This window comes from Pristis pectinata, chromosome 4 (genome assembly GCF_009764475.1).
Source record: "Pristis pectinata isolate sPriPec2 chromosome 4, sPriPec2.1.pri, whole genome shotgun sequence".
NCBI lineage: Eukaryota > Metazoa > Chordata > Chondrichthyes > Rhinopristiformes > Pristidae > Pristis > Pristis pectinata.
In genome coordinates, this window is record NC_067408.1 from 29,546,861 (window position 1) to 29,566,845 (window position 19,985).

The 19,985-nt window shown below is 39.0% G+C and overlaps 1 protein-coding gene across 3 annotated transcripts in view; it reads right to left on the reverse strand.

Annotated features, from left to right (window-relative positions):
- Positions 1-258: 258 nt before the first annotated feature.
- Positions 259-19,985, reverse strand: part of LOC127569985 (collagen alpha-1(XXIII) chain-like) — a 119,851-nt gene continuing 100,124 nt past the window's right edge. For 2 of the 3 annotated variants that reach the window (XM_052015122.1, XM_052015121.1), the window contains exons 9-14: positions 18,510-18,563; positions 16,356-16,382; positions 14,166-14,219; positions 9,280-9,366; positions 6,135-6,173; positions 259-2,547 (exon numbers count right to left, since the gene is read on the reverse strand). In XM_052015122.1, the coding sequence (XP_051871082.1) occupies positions 2,545-2,547; positions 6,135-6,173; positions 9,280-9,366; positions 14,166-14,219; positions 16,356-16,382; positions 18,510-18,563 (264 nt within the window). In that variant the 3' untranslated portion in view covers positions 259-2,544. The remainder of the gene's footprint in view (positions 2,548-6,134; positions 6,174-9,279; positions 9,367-14,165; positions 14,220-16,355; positions 16,383-18,509; positions 18,564-19,985) is intronic. The other variant, XM_052015123.1, reaches the window with a different exon arrangement.

Consider the following 19,985-nt stretch of genomic DNA (forward strand, 5'->3'; position numbering starts at 1 on the left):
GGAAGAGGTAGATGGAAACCTGATAAGCAAGTAGGTGAAAGGTTACCATGCATGTGTGGGAGGTTACAATCAGATCAGCCATGATCTTGTTAAATGGCAGAATAGACTACTAGAATGGCCAAGTGGCCTAGTCCTGCTCCTAATTCAGATGTTTATAGTTTTCCATTGCTTTATGAAAAGTACTTGGAATTCTGTTAGTACTTGACAACAATTTAAACTGCAATTAACACACAATTAATATTTTTAACTGTACAATTATTCACATTTTTATTTGAAACACTCGGAAGGCCTAATTATTAATTTCCAAATACTTTTTCATGCTATAGAAAAAAAGTCTATTTTTCATAAAATCAATTATTATGCAAACAAATTAATTATTTGTAAATGCACTTCTTAGGGAAAAAAGCCCACCTTTATTTTAGCTATTTCTAGTTATAACTTAAGCCCAAAAGTAATCAAATCCAAAATCTATTACAGTACTTCGCATTTCTAAAAACTTTTAAATGTATAACATACTATGATAAACAATGACAAATATTTTTAATTTTCAATGAATTAAGAAGGTACAAGACGTAACAGAATAAAGGCTGCTCAATGTACTGATATTGACATATTAGAAGCTGTGAGATTTGTGCAAGCAATGTCAACATGTATGTTGTTTGCAAGAATACCTTTTAATTGCACAGATAACAAGATACAAGATGTCACCAGGGGGTTTCTGAGTATTTTCTATTTTGTGGTTTATCTCACACAGCCACTGGCATGTACAAGGAAGATCATCCTTGGTTTGTGCTATATAAAATACCTATTGGTAATTACCATTTGCTGTTCATCTTTAACTTTAATTTTTACAGCGAGTTTCATTGTGACAAAACAAACTTGTATAACAGCAGATCATAGGGACATCAAATTAGAATATCTTTATTTCTTAAGTGAGACTTCCTCAGCAACTCAACCAGCCTGATGATATGTAATCCCATCGTGGGTGGCTTGTTATCTTGCTCTCTCATCTTGAGGAAGTTGTTCCCTCAATGGATACTTGCTTTGAACTAATGTCATTTTGAAGTTCTTACATTTGTTACGCTGACCAGAACAAAAAATGTCTTCCAAGTTGTCAAGATGCTATGAAGATCTTCTTAGGTATTTTTTCATTAAACAATCATTTTACCTGACTTGACCATAGTTGAACCTTGAAGAGCAGAGAATTCATGCTTACCAGGAGAGCTTTGTAAAGAGCTTCATTGTAATGGATCTTCATTAGATGTCTGAGCAACTTAGGTGAAAATGTTTTTAATTTTTAACATGGTGAATATTTTGTTAAATGTTTCATAGGCATAAGGCAGGATGATAAGAATGGCAGCCTGAATAATACTTTAAGTCTGAGTGAAGGACGATGTGGATAATTTCATCTACTCCTCCATTACTAGGAATGTCAAGCTAGAGCCTGTTCCTAAACCATTATCTTCAACCTAAATTTGTTCCTGTTTTAATGAAATTGAGGCTAAGATAAGATGCAAAACTGAAGAGATCTTAAACCTTGGAAAACTTTAGCTAAAGCAAAATTTTTTTTCATAAGCAGTATTTGCTGATTATTGTGGCCACTCTATATGCATAGATGAGAACTCTCACCGATGCCAAAAGTGCTAATGTGAATACAGCTGGTGGCTGATATTCTCATACATGTTTAGTGCTGATAATTCAAAGGTGAACTTTTCTCCTAATTCCCAGGGTTTTTCATGAAGAATTGCAGAGATTAGCAATGTGGTGGGATTGAGTGAGGTGCAAATTAGCAGTATTTCCAGTGTTTGGAAGCTCTGAGAGGTCCCATGTGTTACATGTTCAAAATAGGACAGCTATTGCAGAAGGTAGTGCTGTTAATTGAACCATTGAGCACAGCAAAATCTGAGTTTATTTAAAAGGGTTGTCTGAATTAATCTTGATTGATATGTACAAACTAGCACCAACTGCAGTTTATCTTATAATATTCCTGGAATGGGTTGAAATTTTGATAAATGTGGCTTGATCAAGTTGGCAACTCCACTTAGAAGCAGAAATAAGAAACTTCACTCAGGAATATGAGTCTCCAGGCATTTCTGGATTTGCCCGAGTGGGTACAGGTGTCATAAAAGTGGAAGGTATTATTTTTGTAGCACTTGCATCCTTAAGGGTTTCTCATCAGCTACATGCAAAATGATGTCACTGAGAGCATCAAACACTTATTTTCATAATAAGATACCGGCTATCACAATGCCTAGAGGCTATCTCCAGAAGTTACTAATGCAATCTTCAATTGAAGTTACCTGTGACGCACTGGTGCTTTGACATCCACAACTGGAATTGTGAGATATATTTATCTTTATCATAGCTAACTTATGTTGCTTTTCTTCCACTTTTAGTAAAAATGGATAAAATGAAAATAGGGAATAATATCTGTTCCATACAACTCGGTCCTTGTCCAATACGCAAGGCTTAACATGGTATCAGTTGAGTTTCTTCGTCAAGCACAAGTAGCATGTACACAACTCCTTGCTTGCTAATTAGTAATCACTGGGAAAGAACACAAAATAATTGGTTATAAATGCAGATTTCAGCCCCTCTGTCCACTGAAGGTATTATCAGTCATCCAAAATTCAGGGCAAGTTTGAAATGAAAAACCTGTTGACATTTCCATTGAGCAGAGAATCCGAATCATCTATTTCATTAAGCAACATAGACTGGTTCCAGGTTCAATTTACTGGATGTGCTGAATCTTGGTCAAGTCATCAGTTAAAAATACATTAATATGGTTCCTCACACGTTCCTTTCAGAACATTACAAAACACTTTACACCTCTTGAGGTATTTTTGACTAGCAGTAACTATTGTACTACAAGAAATAAAGCAGCCAATTTGCTAACAGCAACCTCCCACTCCAGCAATATATTGACAAGGTAATCTATTTATAGAAAGGCTTACGGAGGAATAAATATTCCCAGCACACCAGGGCTAACTCGCCAGTTCATCCTAAAAACAGTATCATGATTTTTATTTAATGTCTCCATCTTAAAGCACGCTAGGTTTAATGTCTCATCTGAAAGGTGGCACCTGCAACAACGCAGAACTCCCTTGTGCAGCTCTGGACTGATAGCCTAGATCGGTGTTTTTAAATCTCTGGAGTGGGACCCAGAAACCTCTGACTCAAGCAAGAGTACCATGAACTCAAGTGACAGCTGGGAAAAAGGTAGTAGGTAGATGAAAATTGGGATGGCAACCCTACTTTGGAGTGCAATCCAGCAGAAATTGTTTAAGTGTTACATTATAATCAAGCCTATCCATTAACCTTTAAGACCTAAAAATAAACTGGTGAAGATTTGAATAAATAACCCATGATCACATTGTTCAATATATTCAATGATCAATGGTAACATGGGTTACCAGTCAAATAACAGAAACAATTCGTTAAGCACCTTGATTCAGTTTAAATTTGAGTGAAAAGCACTGTTAGCTCAAATAAGAGTCTAGAATTTCTAATTCAACATATAAGATTTGAATGATTATTCATTATTCTTGCACTGTTGCAGACAAATGTTTAAAAATAATTAAAAATCAAGTTGCAGTTATTTTACAACACTGCAATATTGCACAGAAGTCAAAACATGATTTAGATGTTGAGTGAAACAGGATTAAAAGGCAGGGAATAATTAATCTCAAGAATCCAGTCAAAATTCAATCCCTATTTTAAAGATCATCATAATTCTGTCCATGGTTTTACATAAGCTTTGAGATATATCTATCTATCTATCTATCTATCTATCTATCTATCTATCTATCTATCTATCTATCTATCTATCTATCTATATATATATATATATATATATATATATATAGATATATATATATAGATATATATATAGATATATATATATATATTTCTGAATAAATTAAACTACCTAAGCCGAGAAAATCTGTTGTACAGAACTTAGAATGCAACATGGCTGGGTACTCTGTGTTTGGATACTAAGTCAGCCCTTAACCTAAGAGTTGAGGCCTGCTCTAGCATCAGTTATAAAGTTTGTTTGATTTCCCAACTCCTGATGATTTCCTCAGGTTCCCTGATATGTCTCCAAATCACTCTACCTCTACCTCTCTGATCAAAAAATCCACCCCGTCTGGATCTTTTCCCCAACCACATCCCCTGACCCCAGCCACACCCCCACCTATATGGTTGTCCACCAGATCATTGCCCCCTCCCCCCCACCACATACACCACCCCCTGCACCCTTCCCCCTCCTACTGTATGAATGGTTTTGGAGTTGCCAGTCAGTCCCATGCTGGAAAGGATGGGCTTCAGGATCTGAGCAAAGCCTTGCACCATGTGGACATTATGGTTCTTGTACTGTGAGAAACTGCTGCTTTTACAGGTTAATGGGCATGGATTACCACAGAGGCTTAAAAGCTTAAAGTAAAGCTGAGTGCCTAAACTGTCTAGTAAGCTGCCTAAGGTTTCCACAATGCTATAAGTTGTTAACTTGGATGAGATGGTAGAGAGACATAGGTGTGCTTTGCTGAAGTTGCTAAATTGATCTGGATAAAGAGGTTTAAAAAAAAATGAAATATTTGTCAAGGGCCCACATCTGATTAAAAGAACATCAGAAATAGCCAAGTAAGGTCCAAAGAGTAAGGTTGGAACACAATTACTTTCACTAAGACAGATAGACTGGAAAATAAGACCATAAGGTCATTAACTTATGAGGACAGAAATACACATTTTCCCAGGCACTCACTACACCACAGTGTATGCTTAAAGCTCAAAATATCAGAAAACAATAAGTGAACGAAGTATCAATGATGAGCTAAAGGAAATGACAGACATGTAGGGCATGCAGTCATAAAAATAAATATGTAATTCTTGCTTTAAATTGGTTTAAGTGGAAGGAAAATAAGAATTTTCTGGAGTGGATCTATGACCCAATGGTTAGTTTTGAGGAGGATTGAGAAAAAGAACCAAGAAAAAGACACAAGAAGCTGCCAGCCATCTGGTTGATCTAGGTCCCATAAACCATTTTACTTGTTGCAGGTCATATCTGTGCTGAATAACCAGCGGGCTTTCACTGTTGGATTGGTTAAGTAAACTTGTTAAGCTATTCCCATGATTTGGTTTGCAGTCCAAAATGTTCATTGGCAATATCTTGCATGCTGGCTTTCAGACAGACCTGTCAATCCATCAGGAACTCTGTAGTGCATGCTAATTAGCCCCCAGTAAAGGAAAGGGAGTTTGCCATTACCTGGGCATCTTTCTGAATCCATGCCCAGTGGCATGTGAGAGCATGGGCGATTATAATGCCCTGTTACCTAATACTCTTTATAATGTTCCAATTTCCTTCTTCCCACAATATCTTCTGATTTACAAACTGTGGGCGGTGTACAGATTCACTCCTTATTTCCAGCACTTCACCATAGTCCTAGCCTTAGGCTTTTCTCCTTTCAGCTGTACGATTGAATCATGGCTGATTGTATCTTAAAACACTGTGATATTTATTTAGGGCCATAATGTCAATATAAAAATAAATACAGATTGTATGTGTTTAAAACAGCCTGAATTAAATCTGTGCTGACCCGGGTTCAATTCCAGCCACTGTCTATAAAGAGTTTGTACGTTCTCCTCGTGTTTGTGTGGATTTTCTCCGGGTGCCCCGGTTTCCTCCCACATTCCAAAGATGTATAGATTAGGAAGTTGTGGGCATGCTATGTTGGCGCCAGAAGCGTTGCGACACTTGCGGGCTGCCCCCAGAACACTCTACGCAAAAGATCCATTTCACTGTGTGTTTTGATGTGTATGTGACTAATAAAGATATCTTATCTTACTTCAAATCCTAAATGGCCTGCACTTCCACTAGCGATCAAATGATTTATAATTCTGTAAGTCTACTTTTGCCTAGCATTACTTTATACAACATCTTATTTTATCCAATCTCTTTATATACGTATTTGTTTGAAGCCACTGGATTTGGCCAGCATTTTGCTCCCTCTCCTCCTGCACATTTTGAACTAATCTTGAACATTTGTTCAAGACAGTAGGTTCATTTTGAGAAACTGGAGAAATGACTTTGTGGTTTAAGTGTTCCCATGTGAATTAAGGAAGCTTAAGAATGTTACCTTGTGCCAACATCCTGGAATTGGCAGACCATCAGGGCCCTGTAATGAACACAGACACAGGAATGTAAGGAATGAACAAATTGACTGATCCTGATTAAGTCCCACATTTTCTTTATAATACTCTCTATAGTAATCATTTGAAAGCCATGCTATATCTTGAAGACTATCTTACTAAAAAAATGTTCAAATCTTCAAGATAAACAGAAACTGCTGACAGCTGATCCAGCGTGCTTGTAAGGAGAACTGGTACCTCTAATATTTATCACAACCAGAAGAAAGGTCCATGCCTGCAACATCCACTTATCTATTTTCTCCAATGATACTCTGCAACCTGCTGTTTCCAGTATTTTCTTGGCAGGGGGTGAGTTGTGGGGTTGGTGGTGGGTGTTCAGATTTTAAACATCTGCAGTATTTTGCTTTTGATTCATATGGGCTGAATTGTGAGTTTGCTTAAGGCGAGCATCAATGTTTTACTTGTTATTATGGGAATAAGGGAAGCTGAAAATTATGTGGATTGCTAAGCTTACTTCCTTTGTGAAATAATGAGGAATTCATAGCAAATATGCTGTTCAAGCATGATCCAGACATTGATGTTTTCCATTTGAAACTTAATTAAATGAAATATATATGACACCTTATAATAAAAAAAAATTGGCCCAGATTATGCAATAATCAGCAGTCCAGCTATGAAGCCATTGATGTAAGAAAAGTTCGTACTTAGCTCTCACAGTTCCCTCAGGAAAGTGTGTGCTGGAATAAAAAAGGCTCAATCCTCAACAGCAAAGCCCTATGGCAGGACTTTGCAATGATGTTAAATGTATCACATTGTTGGTTGCGGTGGAAGGTGGGGGTGGTGGCAGCAATACAAGTCTTACCATAAGATTATTTAAAGAAATCTGGACAGCTCTGGCCCCTCACAGAGTCAGCTGAATAAACAGTCAAAAACTTTGAATGCTTCCAGCATTCAGAAACATTCAAAGACTATTAAGGATTATTTAAGCCATTTAAAGTAATTCAAACATGAAAAACTGAAATACTTAAATATATTTAAAAACATTTAAATATATTCAAGCAATTAATGAAAGTTAGTATTAACATTGATTCCTTGCAGACAAACCCCTCCATTGATATCAATGGAGAAAAGTTCTCGATGCAAGAGCTTACCTGGTGCAAGTTGTTCATAGAGTCATGGAGCTGTACAGTACAGAAACAGGCCCTTCAGCCCAATTCACCCATGCCGACCACGATGACTATCTACACTAATCCCATTTTCCCACATTAGGCCCACAAACCCCTACTCCTTTCCTATCCAAGTACCTGTCCAAAAGCCTTTTAAACATTGTTTAAATCATATCTGCCTCTACCATTTCCTCTGGCAACTTGTTCCAAATAACCATCACCCTCTGTGTGAAAAACCTGCCCCTCAGATCTCCATTAAATCTCTCCCCTCTCACCTTAAACCTATGCCCTCTAGTTTTAGACTCCCCCAGACTCTAACTATCTACCCATTGTGCTCTCATGATTTTATAAACCTCTATAAGGTCACCCCTCAGCTTCTTACGTTCCAGTGAGAATAAACCCAGCCTATTCAATCTACTTATAGCTCCATTCCAGGCAACATCCTGGTGAATATCTTCTGCACTCTTGTTAATGCTTCCACATACTTCCTGTAGTGTGGCAGCCAGAACTATACATAATATTCCAAGTGCAGCCTGACCAACATTTTATACAGCAGCAACACGACGACCCAGCTCTGATAATGCTTCGGCCTATGAAGGCAAGCATGCCGAAGGCCTTCTTGACTATCCTATCCACCTGTGTCACCATTTTCAGGGAGCTATGAACTTGCATCCTTAAGTCCCTCTGTACATCAACACTCCTGAAGTCCCTCCCATTTACTGTATATGTCCTGTTAGTACTTGATATCCCAAAATGCATTACCTCACACTTGTTTGGATTAAGTTCTATCTGTCCCCACACCACCCAACCTTCCAACTGATCTATGTCCCTCTGTATCATTTCACAATCTTCTTCGCTAATCTCTGCATCCTATCACCAAGCCAATTTTGGATCCAGTTTGCCAACACACCTTCGATGCCATGTGCTCTAAACTTCTGTGCCAGCCTTGTTCTGGTGCATTACTCCATAAATGGAGAGCTGGTGAGGGAGGAATGTAATCTTCACAACTTTATGGTCCAAACTGTTGGCAAGTGCAGGACTTAAAGCTCTAAAATGATTTCTCTGAGACTTTTCACCTTTAAAGTCAATCACTAAAGTATGCCGTAATATCTCTTCAGTGTTAAATTTTATTTGATAATACTCCAGAGACTTTGCTTGGATGTTTTTTTCACCTTAAAGTCACTATATAATTGCCAAATGTAATAAACATTGAAAATGTATGAACATCCTTTGTCAGAATAAACAAATGGTTTAACAGACATTATAGATTATTATAAATTAGTCAGCACCACTACAGGAAGTAATTAAGATTTTCAGGTGATAATAATTTTTCATAAAAAACCAAGAGTGGTTAAATGTATCACTGTACTGAAGGGAAGCACTGTGGAAAGTGCAAAAATGCTTTTTGAAGATAATGTCAAAACCAAGAGATTATGGTTACAGGCTGGGGCATTTTTCTCTTTAAAAAAGACTTAGAGATGACCTGAAAGAAATCTTTAAAATAATGAATGTTTCCACATGTAGAAGAATTAGGGGCTATAGAATCAAGATATCAGGGAATTAAGGAGAAATTTCCTTACTCAGATGGTTAAAGCCACTTCTATTGGGACAAGTCACAGCAAATAACCTAGGTACTTCATAAAGGAAACTGTATGAGTACATGAGAGTACAAGGGAATAGAAGAAAATTATGAAAAACTGCAACATGATTTATTGGGAGGAGTATAAACATCAAGGCAAATTAGTTAGGCTGAATAACTTAATTTACTAATGCACACACTGTGCAATTCCATGTGGGAAAAAAAACTTGTCAGAACCATTTCCTACTAATGGGTTATTTGGCAGAATAGTTAAGAGTGCTATCAATGTTTTACAATGCAAATCTTTAAAAAAATAAAATGCTTTTTCCTTGAAGCATCATAAATTCCTGAAGAAATTTTCAATTTAACAATATAGAAATCACATACCACTGGACAAGGTTGATCTAATCCAGGAGGGCCTTGATCTCCCTTCTGCCCCTTAGGCCCTCTTTTGCCTGGATGACTTCTTTCGCCCTGTGAAGATAATTGTGGAGTGGTTAGGAAATAAAGGACAACTTATTTTTAACTGAAACACAATCAAATGTAACATGGATGCAGCATTAGTCAGAATTCATTTGTGTAAAAGGCACAGGTTTCTTTTACTGGCATTCATTAAATATGCATATTAGTATCCAATTATAGTTATACTTTTATTATATAATTTGCAGTAGTTTGCAGCATGTTTAATTTTTAAGCTGTAGCCCAATTGATAGAGTTCAGATTTGCACAGAATTGGCAGTTTAGTAAAATGACCTGTCTGGAATAATTTGCTCTCTTTCCATTCCTTTTGCTAGTATTCTCTACAAAATTACTGAACTTCTGTTTTTGTTTACTTGCATTGTGTCAACCTTTTTAAACATAATATTGCATTTTTATTTGTACAACTTCTACAAACCAAGTAAAAAAACCCTGATAGATCCAAGACTACTGAACAATTGTAAAATCACCCTGATTATAGATTCTTCTCTCATTTATTCATTTTTTAGGATCTGGCCAACATTTATTGCTCATCCTTACTTGACCCTGAAAAGGTGATGGTGAATCACTGCAGTCCTTCTGGTTAAGGTACTCCCAAGCTGTTTTTGGGTAGGGAGTTCCAGAACTGAGTCCCAGGGACAAGAAGGAGTCGTGATTTATTTCCAAGTCAGGATGGTGTACGACTTGAAGGAGAACGTGCAGGCAGTTCCTGGCAGTACAGTTTGGGGGTTTGGGAGATACTGTCTGAGTACAGGTGAAATACTGTAGGTGAATTCATTTTGTAAATGATTCACACTGCAGCCACTGTACCCTGGCAGTGGAAAGAAATAATGTAGGGCATGAGCAACAAACAATCTGTTAGAGGAACTCAGTGGGTCAAGCAGCATCTATGGGGGGAAAGGATGTAGGGTTTTGACCTGAAATGTTGACAGTTCCTTCCCCTCCCACAGATGCTGCTTGACCCCTGGTGTTCTTCCAGCAGATTGTTCATTGATTCCAGCATCTGCATTCTCCTGTGTCTCTAATGTAGGACATGGATGGGATATCAATCATCGATGATGGAAATTCCACCCTCTTCCTTTTGGCCTTAAAGTAAACCAAAATGTGTTTCAGCAGAAAGTAGACGAGACTTACAGGATGCAAGGGAGCAGTTGGGAAAGCAAATTACATGCAGATCCATGGAGTGACTAACAAAGCCAACAGTTGCCATCTCCACTAAGTGATGGAAAGAATGAGAAAGGCTGGGCTCAAGCTGAATGCTGAGAAATGCATTGTAAAGAAGAAAGAATACCAGTTCTTCAGAATGGTATAAACACCAGATGGAGGTAAGTCAACCCTGGAAAAGATCATGGCTTTCACTGAGATGAAAACACCAAAGGTAAGGGAAGGACTGAAAACTTTTCTGGGATAATCCAATATGTGAATTATTTCCTTCCTCACATGCCAGACCATATGGCAAACATAACAGAATGAATGAAAAAAGATGCTGAATATCAATAGTCATAATGCTATGAAGTGAGTTTTAACAAACTTAAGGATGTAGTGTACACCATGATGAACCTGTCATACCACAACATAAAAAATATTTTTGACAGGCAAGTGCCTCTACTGAAGGTCTGGGAGCAGCTACTGCAAACCTATAGCATTTACAGCTGAAGCACTCATCTTGAGGTCTCAGAGTTATGATTTCACTCTGAAATACAAATCAGGAAAGGAAATGCTGCCACCAGATGCACCTTCTTGCCTGTCACCATAGGAGATGCACTGGATGAGAGATGAAGGGCTGTCGATACACTTTGTAGTAACAGTGACACCAGCAGCAGAACCACCATGCTCAGTCATCACCTGAATTGTTGAAAGTGCAAGCAGTGCATGTACAGGATCCTGTTAGGAAAATATGGGACCCAGCCAAAGATATCAATAAAGATGATTTCTCAAGAGATGGCCCAACAGAATCCATCTTTAGCCTATACCCAAACTGATAAAATAGAGAGCATCAACAGTAACACCAACAATATCAGCAGCAACACCAGCAACATTGAATGTAGCTTTTGTAACTATAGGAGTAACAGGCATCAACGCAACACACCAGCTCATTGCAGAGAGGTATGACTGCATCCAAATCCAGGAAACAAAGACACAACATCCTATCACCTAAGTGATATTGTGAATGATGTTTTGAGAACTGTGATAAGCAATGACAGCATTTAAGCTTTAAGTTTAAAATTATTCATTTAAGTTAAAAACACAAAGAAAACAGACTTTTAAAAAGAGAATTGGAATCCATATTGTTATGGGTTATGCTATTTTGTACTTGTTTACCACATCACTCACTAATGGAAAATACACGTTGTATTTGTTGACAATACATGGCCCGCAATCAAAGTATAAAGATGATGTTATCCTCAGATTTTACCAATATATTAAACAGGTTCTGCATTAATCTGATTTCATTTGAAAGTTGCTATTTTGCTGATGTATATTTAAAATACAAACATTTGGATCTGTTCTGAACTTTAAATTTATCCATTTGAGGATTTGGAGCAGATGACACCTGCTGACAACTCTGAATATCAACAGTTTTAGATTTCTAGAAATGCAAACCAAAAATTTTTCAGTTTAGTTCATAACAGTGCAATACACTGGTACCTTGCTTAGGGCTCAGGATGTATTCCCAGGAATGAGAGCTGCTGTCTCCCCTTCTCTTTGTCTGGTTGCACAGCTCTCCCCAGCCCAGAGTTCCCCTGCAGGACCAAGTTCAACTGTGTTAGCTGATCTTTGTACTTGTGCAGCCAAATGGAGAGGGGTACAGCAGCTTTCCATCACATCTGACAGGAAGTGATGAAAGGGACCGTTGGATCTGGGCAGTCCGTCAACACGTGGAGCAGGTGCTGCCAGGTCCCCAGCAATGGCCTGCATTCACTGTTCCACCCGACGTGCCGCCTAAGCTTCATTTTTCAGCACTGAGTGGCTGCCCTGCTCACCCGGGCCTGCCCAATACCAGCCTTCAAAGGCAGCATCTCCACACCAAGCCATGGGTGACTCATTGTTTTGAGAATGCTTACAGAGGGCCAGGAATCAGGCTCCAGAGATTACCTTAAAGGAGGTCAGGATCCTTTTAAATGCTTCTTTATCATTCCTGCCATGATGTGCTGGCAGGCTTTTGAATGAGTGAACTATATCCTAGTACAAACCAACTTCGCAAACGGGAAAAACAACTGAAGGGTGCTGATTTCAAAATTTCAATCAACTTTGCTTATTTTATGTAATTATCAGGGAATGAGCAAACATGCACTGTGAAACCCTTCCTGTATATACCAAAGGCATGTAATTGCCACTGGTTTTTGGTAAATTTGGCATGAGCTTCGCAACTGAAAAATAAGTTAAACTACATCTAATTCCCCCCTAATACTCCATATTTCTTCACATGAATTACCACTTTCACACAGGGCAAACCTTTTAGCACAGAAGCTGGATTATTCCATAGCTCTCTGCTCATATTACTTGGTCATATTACTAGAGAACTATTTTCTCAAATAAATAGTGTTATCAATCTAATAGTTTGATTGAAGACTGATGATCAGAATCTACTTGTGTTATCTTCTAAATTAATCTACTTCAAGTTATTGCTTTTTTCAATAATTTAATTTAAGGAAACTAGTATTTGGTTTTAAGTCCACAAATCCTTAAAGGAACTGGACAGGTTAAAGGTGATTCCAAAGTATATACAAGATGTTTTCCTTTGTTAGCTGAACCACAGAACAGGGAGGTTATGCTGGAATTGCTTAGATTGTTAATTAGACCACACGTCGAGTTCACCGTGAAGTTCCAGTCACCACATTATACGAAAATGCACTGGACAGAGTGCAGAAGAGATTAACGAGGACGTTACTACTATTTGAAAAAAAATCCATGAGGAAGGATTTAATATTCTGGGGTTGTTTCTCTTTAGAATGGAAGGAGAACTTAATATATACAATTATGAGTGGGCTAGATAAAGTAGGAAAAAGAGGAAAATATAATTGGCACATGGATTACAGGGCAGGTGAGGAAAATATTTTTCACATAGAGGATGGTAGAGCTCTGAAACCCACTGCCTGTCAGAGTGCTACAGGCAGAAACCACATCACATTTAAACAGTGCTAGAATGTGTACTTGAATAGTTGGGACATGCAGGGCTAAGGACGTAGGTGTTGGTAGATTTAGGCTGGGGCACTCTTTTTTACCTGGAACGGACATGATGGGCTGAATGAACCGTGTCATAAATTTTCCATGATTCTATGGTTAGCTTTTGAGATTATTTAGGGAATGATAACGAGTGTTTTTTTTTAATTGAGTATCAGCATTGATTCAATGGTCCCAGTCTTGATCCTGCATGTAAAAATTGCAGGTTCAGATCCCACTCCAGCACAGAATTTCAACTGACACTTTTGGAGAAGCTAAGCACAATCTCACAGATGGATGTAAAAACTCCATTACACCATTCAAAATAAGAACTCTTTCATCCAAGTTAAGGTTGTTGTAGCACCTTTCTGTAAACAAATTAACTGCTTCAATTTCCTATTTTACAATGGTAAGTGTATTTGAAAAGCCCCTTGTTGGCTGTGAAGCATGTGAGGAGGACCAAAGGTCATAAACAGGGCTTCCTAATTGCAAATTCCTCTTCCTCAAGTCGTTGTTGTTGCACTATCATTCATACTTGCAATGTTATAGTCATATAAAATGATGCAATTTTAAAAGGAAACTTTTTTCTAATTACAATTATAATTCATATTTGCTTTCAGTATATTGTTTACCTTGTCTCCTTTTTCACCTCTGTTCCCCTTTTGCCCTCTGAGTCCTGGAAAGCCCTGCAATCAATAATAGTGTAGAATGCTTGTACACAATTGGTCAATACGGCATCTTATATCAGTGACATAGCTCTCTGAAATAGAAATGTTGTAATTTAATACAAATATAATTCAATATAAATGTTTTGAGTCTCTACAAATGCATGGGATTTAGAACTTTAAACAGTGAAGTGTTTGAATATTCAGATTAATTGGAGTTTTTGCTTCAGGAACCTAACATTTCAGGCACTTGGGAACTCTAGTCTGCTAATGAAAATGGTGCACAGCTAATGGATAATATGGAACTACTCTCCAAGGCTCTAGCATATGTCTCTGTTTAAACAATGGTAAACAGATTCCATCAGACTACAGAAAAGTTATTTAATAACAGGCTGGGACTGTTTTCCCAGGAGCTAAGGAGGCTGAGAGGTGACTTCATGGAAATTTATAAAATTGAGGGGCATAGATAGGGTAGTCAGAGACTTTTGCCAGGGTAGGGGAGTCTAAAACTAGGGGCCATAGGTTTAACGTGAGAGGGGCAAGTGTTAAAAGGAATCTGAGGGGCAAGTTTTTCACAAAGAGGATGGTGGGTATATGGAACGAGCTGCCAAAGGAAGTGGTAGAGGCAGGTACAATTATGTTTAAAAGACACTTGGACAAGTACATGAATAAGACAAGTTTAGAGGAGTATGGGCAAAATAAACAAATGGGATTGGCATAGACAGATATCCTGGTTGGCATGGGCAAGTTGGGCTGAAGGGCCTTTTTCTGTGCTGTATAACTATGAATCAATGAACTTAAGAAACAAAGTTAATTGAAACAATGCAGCCAGTATTTCCAGCAAATGGAAGTTACATTTTAGATTTCTAAATCTACTGTATTTTTTTCACATCATTTTTTTTCTTCTGGTCAAAAAGCTAACACCAGATCCTGGGGAAGCTTTATGATGTTTTGGTGAGGTGCTGTGTGTGCCAAGGTCAAAAGGGAAGCCCGGCGCTGTTGGTTTACGGGCACCCGATGCGGCGCGGAGAGGGGCACGCGGCGGATCTCCTGGTGGGTCTCCTGCTGGGCCTGGCCAAGCTGGCCATCTACGGGACGCGGCGGTGGGTGGCCAAGGGTTTCGGCAGGTCAGCCTGCCTGCCCGTCTTCCGTGCTTACGTGTGCATGCAGGTGTCGTTGGAACCAGAGCATGCGGTCTCCTTGGGCACCCTGGCCGAGTTCTGTGCTCGGTGGGCCCCTCAGGGGATCGCGTGTGTCGTGGATGAGACGGATGTGATTTTGGTATGAAGTGTTGTGCGTTGCGGTAGCGGGCGTGGTGTTGCGCGGGTATTGGTTTTGGCTGGGTTGTTTCTTTCTGTACGAGGTGTAGTGTATTTGCTGTTAGTTGTTTTTTGTAGTGTTCTTAGCGAATAAATGTTTTGTACAAAAAAAAGGTCAAAAGGGAATTTTGACTTTTTGCAAAACACTGATGTACCGAATATAAAGTCTCACCCACAAAAGGATATTCTGTGTCTATTATCAAGTGTAATTGTATTTTGTTTTTCCGAGGATTATGGCACATCTGAATCTGGATTGGCGAACCTGAGGGATTCAGTCAGTGAACATTCATTTTGGGTCCTCTGTTTACATCATGGTAGTGTAGCGGTTAGCGTAATGCTATTACAGCACCAGCGACCCAGGTTCAATTCCTGCCACCATCTGTAAGGAGTTTGTACGTTCTCCCTGTGACTGTGTGGGTTTCCACCAGGTGCTCTGGTTTCTTCCCACATTCCAAAGACATATGGGTTAGGAAGTTGTGGGCATGCTATGTTGGTGCTGGAAGCATGGAGACACTTGAGGGCTGCTCCCAAAATATTTTATGCAAAGATGCTTTTCACTGTGTGTTTCGATGTACATGTGACTAATAAAGAAATCTAATCTAATCTTATCTTATTAATTATCTCTATAACTAGCATTCTCACAACATCTTCCATTATGTACATGTTCTAGAAAATATGATTTTTTTTGCTAGAATACATGGTGTCAAAGTGGAAATCTATAAAGTTTCAGGTTATTGATATAACTCTCTGAAAGAAGTAATTTCAGCATCTATTTAATTAACAATTTTGCTTTCCAATTTAATGAAGTATTTTAAACATAATGCCAAAAGACACTTACATCTAATCCTGGTTCACCTGGTTTTCCCTGCATAAGAGAAAGGAAACAAATGCTAAATTTCAGTGCAAGATATCTGGCCTTATTCTTTGCCTCAATAAATTTGCTTTAAAATGGTAAGTATGGCATGCCTGCATATGCCACAGCTAAATTAAAGAGAGCAACAACCCAAAACATTCATATATATGAGAGCATCAAGCATTCCCAGAGGAAGCCTAATTCCAAAACGAATTCAGGTTGGGAAAATGATGCTACAGTGCAGTAACCTGATCATCTCCTTATTAATGCAGTATCAAATTTTGTGTGATATTGCCTCTGTGAAGTATTTCTATGTTAATAGCTCTATGTAATTAATTGATCCCAAATTCAAATGTGCCTGAATGGGTACGCTAGCTGAACATAGCAATGTAGTGCAAATGACCATTTTGGTCATGGACTTGCTGATATGAACTTTGGGGAACTCAGATGCTTCTAAACAGCCACTGCATATTTCCAAGGAAGAAACATGCTGCTCTGGATAGGGTGTCAGGAAAGGAAACCAGTGGTCATAGGTGTGATTGGCTGCAGTAGGTGAGACTGATTTTAGTTAAATGGCTGGGAGTGGGACAGTTGGGTAAAGATTGGGGTCTCCATCAACCAACTGGAGGGTTGAGTGAGAAGTTGGTTGAAGGGGATGTTGGAAATATTGTGGGGCAAAGATGCATGGAATTTATCTCAATGGAGTTGCATAAGACGCTACACTGTGAAAATATCACAGTGATCTATCATGAATCTCTTATGTGTTTTTTCTAATATTCAATGAGGGTGAGGCATGGCAGTGGAATGCACATCCTACACCATATGGGAGGCCATGGATGCTTTCAGTGTTTCAGGGAACCACATGCATAGGAAATATCTCCAACTGCAGCAGCTTGAGCTCTGCGTTTTGGAGCTGGAGCTGGAGCTGTGGCTGGAGTCATTGTGGAAGATCTCACAGGCTGAGAACTTTGCAGGTATCACATTTTGGGGCAGTGACATACTGCAGCTTAAGTGTCAGCAGCCAGTGAGGGCATGGGTGTCTGCCAGACAGACTAGGAGGAGGAGCAGGAAGGTAATGCAGGAGTCCTCTGTCAATCTCACTCTCTAACAGACTTTCCCCTTTAGATGCTGTTGGGAGTGACGGCAGTCAGAGCCGGGAGTATGGCATGTTAAGTGGGTCAACTGACAGTGACAGGAAGGAGAGTGACAGAGCCCTAGTCACAGGGGATTCAATAATTAGGGAGAAATAAGTGTTTAGAACTTTAAGGGTGCTAAACCTTCGAAATTCTCCACCTCAAACAATTATGGAGGCTCAGTCATTGTGTTCATTTAAAGTTTTTCTGGACATCAAGGAAATTAAAGTTGATGTGGATAGTGCTGAGAAATAGCACTGAGATAGAAGGTCAGCCATTATCTTGATCAATGATGGAGCTGGTTCGAGGGGTCTGATGGCCTACTCCTGCTCCTATTTCTAATTTTTTTGTTTCTTAATGGTGTCCATTTCTGGGACAAATTGACATAAGTTCTCTGTGTCATTTAGCGAAAGCGGTAATTGGATGGAGGTGGAAAAGCCTCCAGCAATTACCAAAGTGATGTGAAACATACCCATAAGTGAACGCTTCACTCTGTGTTCAGAATATTTCCATTTGCATAGTGCTGAAATGGTCAGCACAATATAATACAAGTTATGAGCAATGTTTTATTGTCCTTAAAAATGTCTTGTTATCACGTGTTCAAAATTAAGTTGAAGTATCAGATATAAAAATTAAGAAGGGGCACATGCCAGTGCTATCTGAATGTGACTAAGTCCCTCCAGAAGTCATCATCCAGTGAAACGTTTTTATTGGAGGTTTTCTTTTGTGTTGGGTAACGTCTTGTTTGGCTGCAGCAAGATTCTGAGACCGGCAAGTATTGATCCAAACTTGCCCATTATGGGACCTAAGGAGCTGATTTCCTGTTTGAAAAAAACACCAGGGCTATAACATGTGAAGGCTCAATGAAGGCTTTAGGGCTGATGGAGACTCGGCTGACCAGAGATGAGTCCAATTTGGAAGGAGAGGGAGGCACAAAAGTGCAACAATGCAGAAGTGGAAAGTCGGGCAGCTTATACTTCTTGTATCAAACAACTTGAATTCTTACCTTTTCTCCCTTTTGACCAGGGAGACCTGTAAGACCCATTGAACCAGGATTTCCCTTTAAAAAGGACATGCCATGTTGTCATTAATTAATCTGTCATTCATCTTCCGTAACTTGCAAAACATATTTAGGTTGCATCATTGATTTATGTTCAGCATTACTAAGAACAATTTCTGGATGCCTCAGCTATTTAAGGTACTGGGTAACTACATCAAACGTGGGTAAAATTTTCCCCTGAAATCCATGGAAAGAAAACTAGGCACGTTCTACAAAAGGAATTGTATTACTCATTATTTCAATTCATTGCTCTCAAATAGAGTTTGTAAAGGTTGAAATATAAAAATGTTATCACTTTCACAAAGGCTACTGACAATTTTAGTTCTATGTGCATTTCTTTAGAAATTATTTAAAAGTCTCCTTTTAAGAGACAGCAGACATCTCACCTCCTACAAAGAAACCCCAGTGCCAGGGTTAAAATCTTTAATGACCAAATAAAATCAGAAGGGTCAGCATCATGGTTGACTAAAGGCAGGTCGTCTGAGTGTCTTGGTGGAGGCACCTAGTGCTCGTCAAATGTCTGATCTTCCCACTGTCTCATGCTGTGCTCCTGAGCCACTGTGGAACTTAGAAATGGCTGAGCTTTGTACAAGCAGACGACCTCTGCTACAGGCAAAACATGCAGCACTGAGATTTGCTGACATAACTGAACTGCTGAGCTATAGGAGGCTTTTGCTGAATGAGACCCTCGGAAAGAACGGAAACTCTGTCTTGGTCTGGAGGTCGATTGGGGGAGGGGAGAGAAGTTTTGCTGGGGGTGGCTGGGGGAAGTGTAGATCTCCAAAGCAGCTTTTAAGAAGTATGCTTATGATTTCTACATTTATCATATAATCCCCGACTCTCTCAGTTTGCCTCTCCCCAGCTCTCTGTATATAATGTGACCTCAAATGTCTCAATTTGCATTTCCCTCAGCTCTCTGTAGATATAAAACTCCAAACCTATTGATGAGTCTCTCCTCCAGCTCTGAGTATATTGTACGCCCAAATGGCTCAATGTATCCTCCCAGCTCTCTTTATACAATCCCCCTAAACCTTTCAATATGTCTCTCCTACCAGCTCTGTATACAAACCCACTAGCCCTTCAAAGTGTCTCCACCAGTCCTTTGTATACAAATCCCCCAAACCCTTCAACGGGTCTCTGCTTCAGTTCCCTGTACATGTAACTCAAAATTCCTCAATGTGTCTCTCTGAAAATTACTTTATCAGCACCTGAATGCAGGTCAAGTGGTTTTCAGTGCACAAATCATTTCTGTATCACACACAATTTGCCAGACAAGCTGACTGCTGAGCTACTTTGGGAGTTTAGAAAGGACATCAAAGGGTGAAGGAACTGCAGATCTTGTAATTTTAAGTATCCAAACAATAGTCAGTGAGCAGCTGATTGGATGATCTGACCCAATACATTGCTAAGTAGCATCTGACT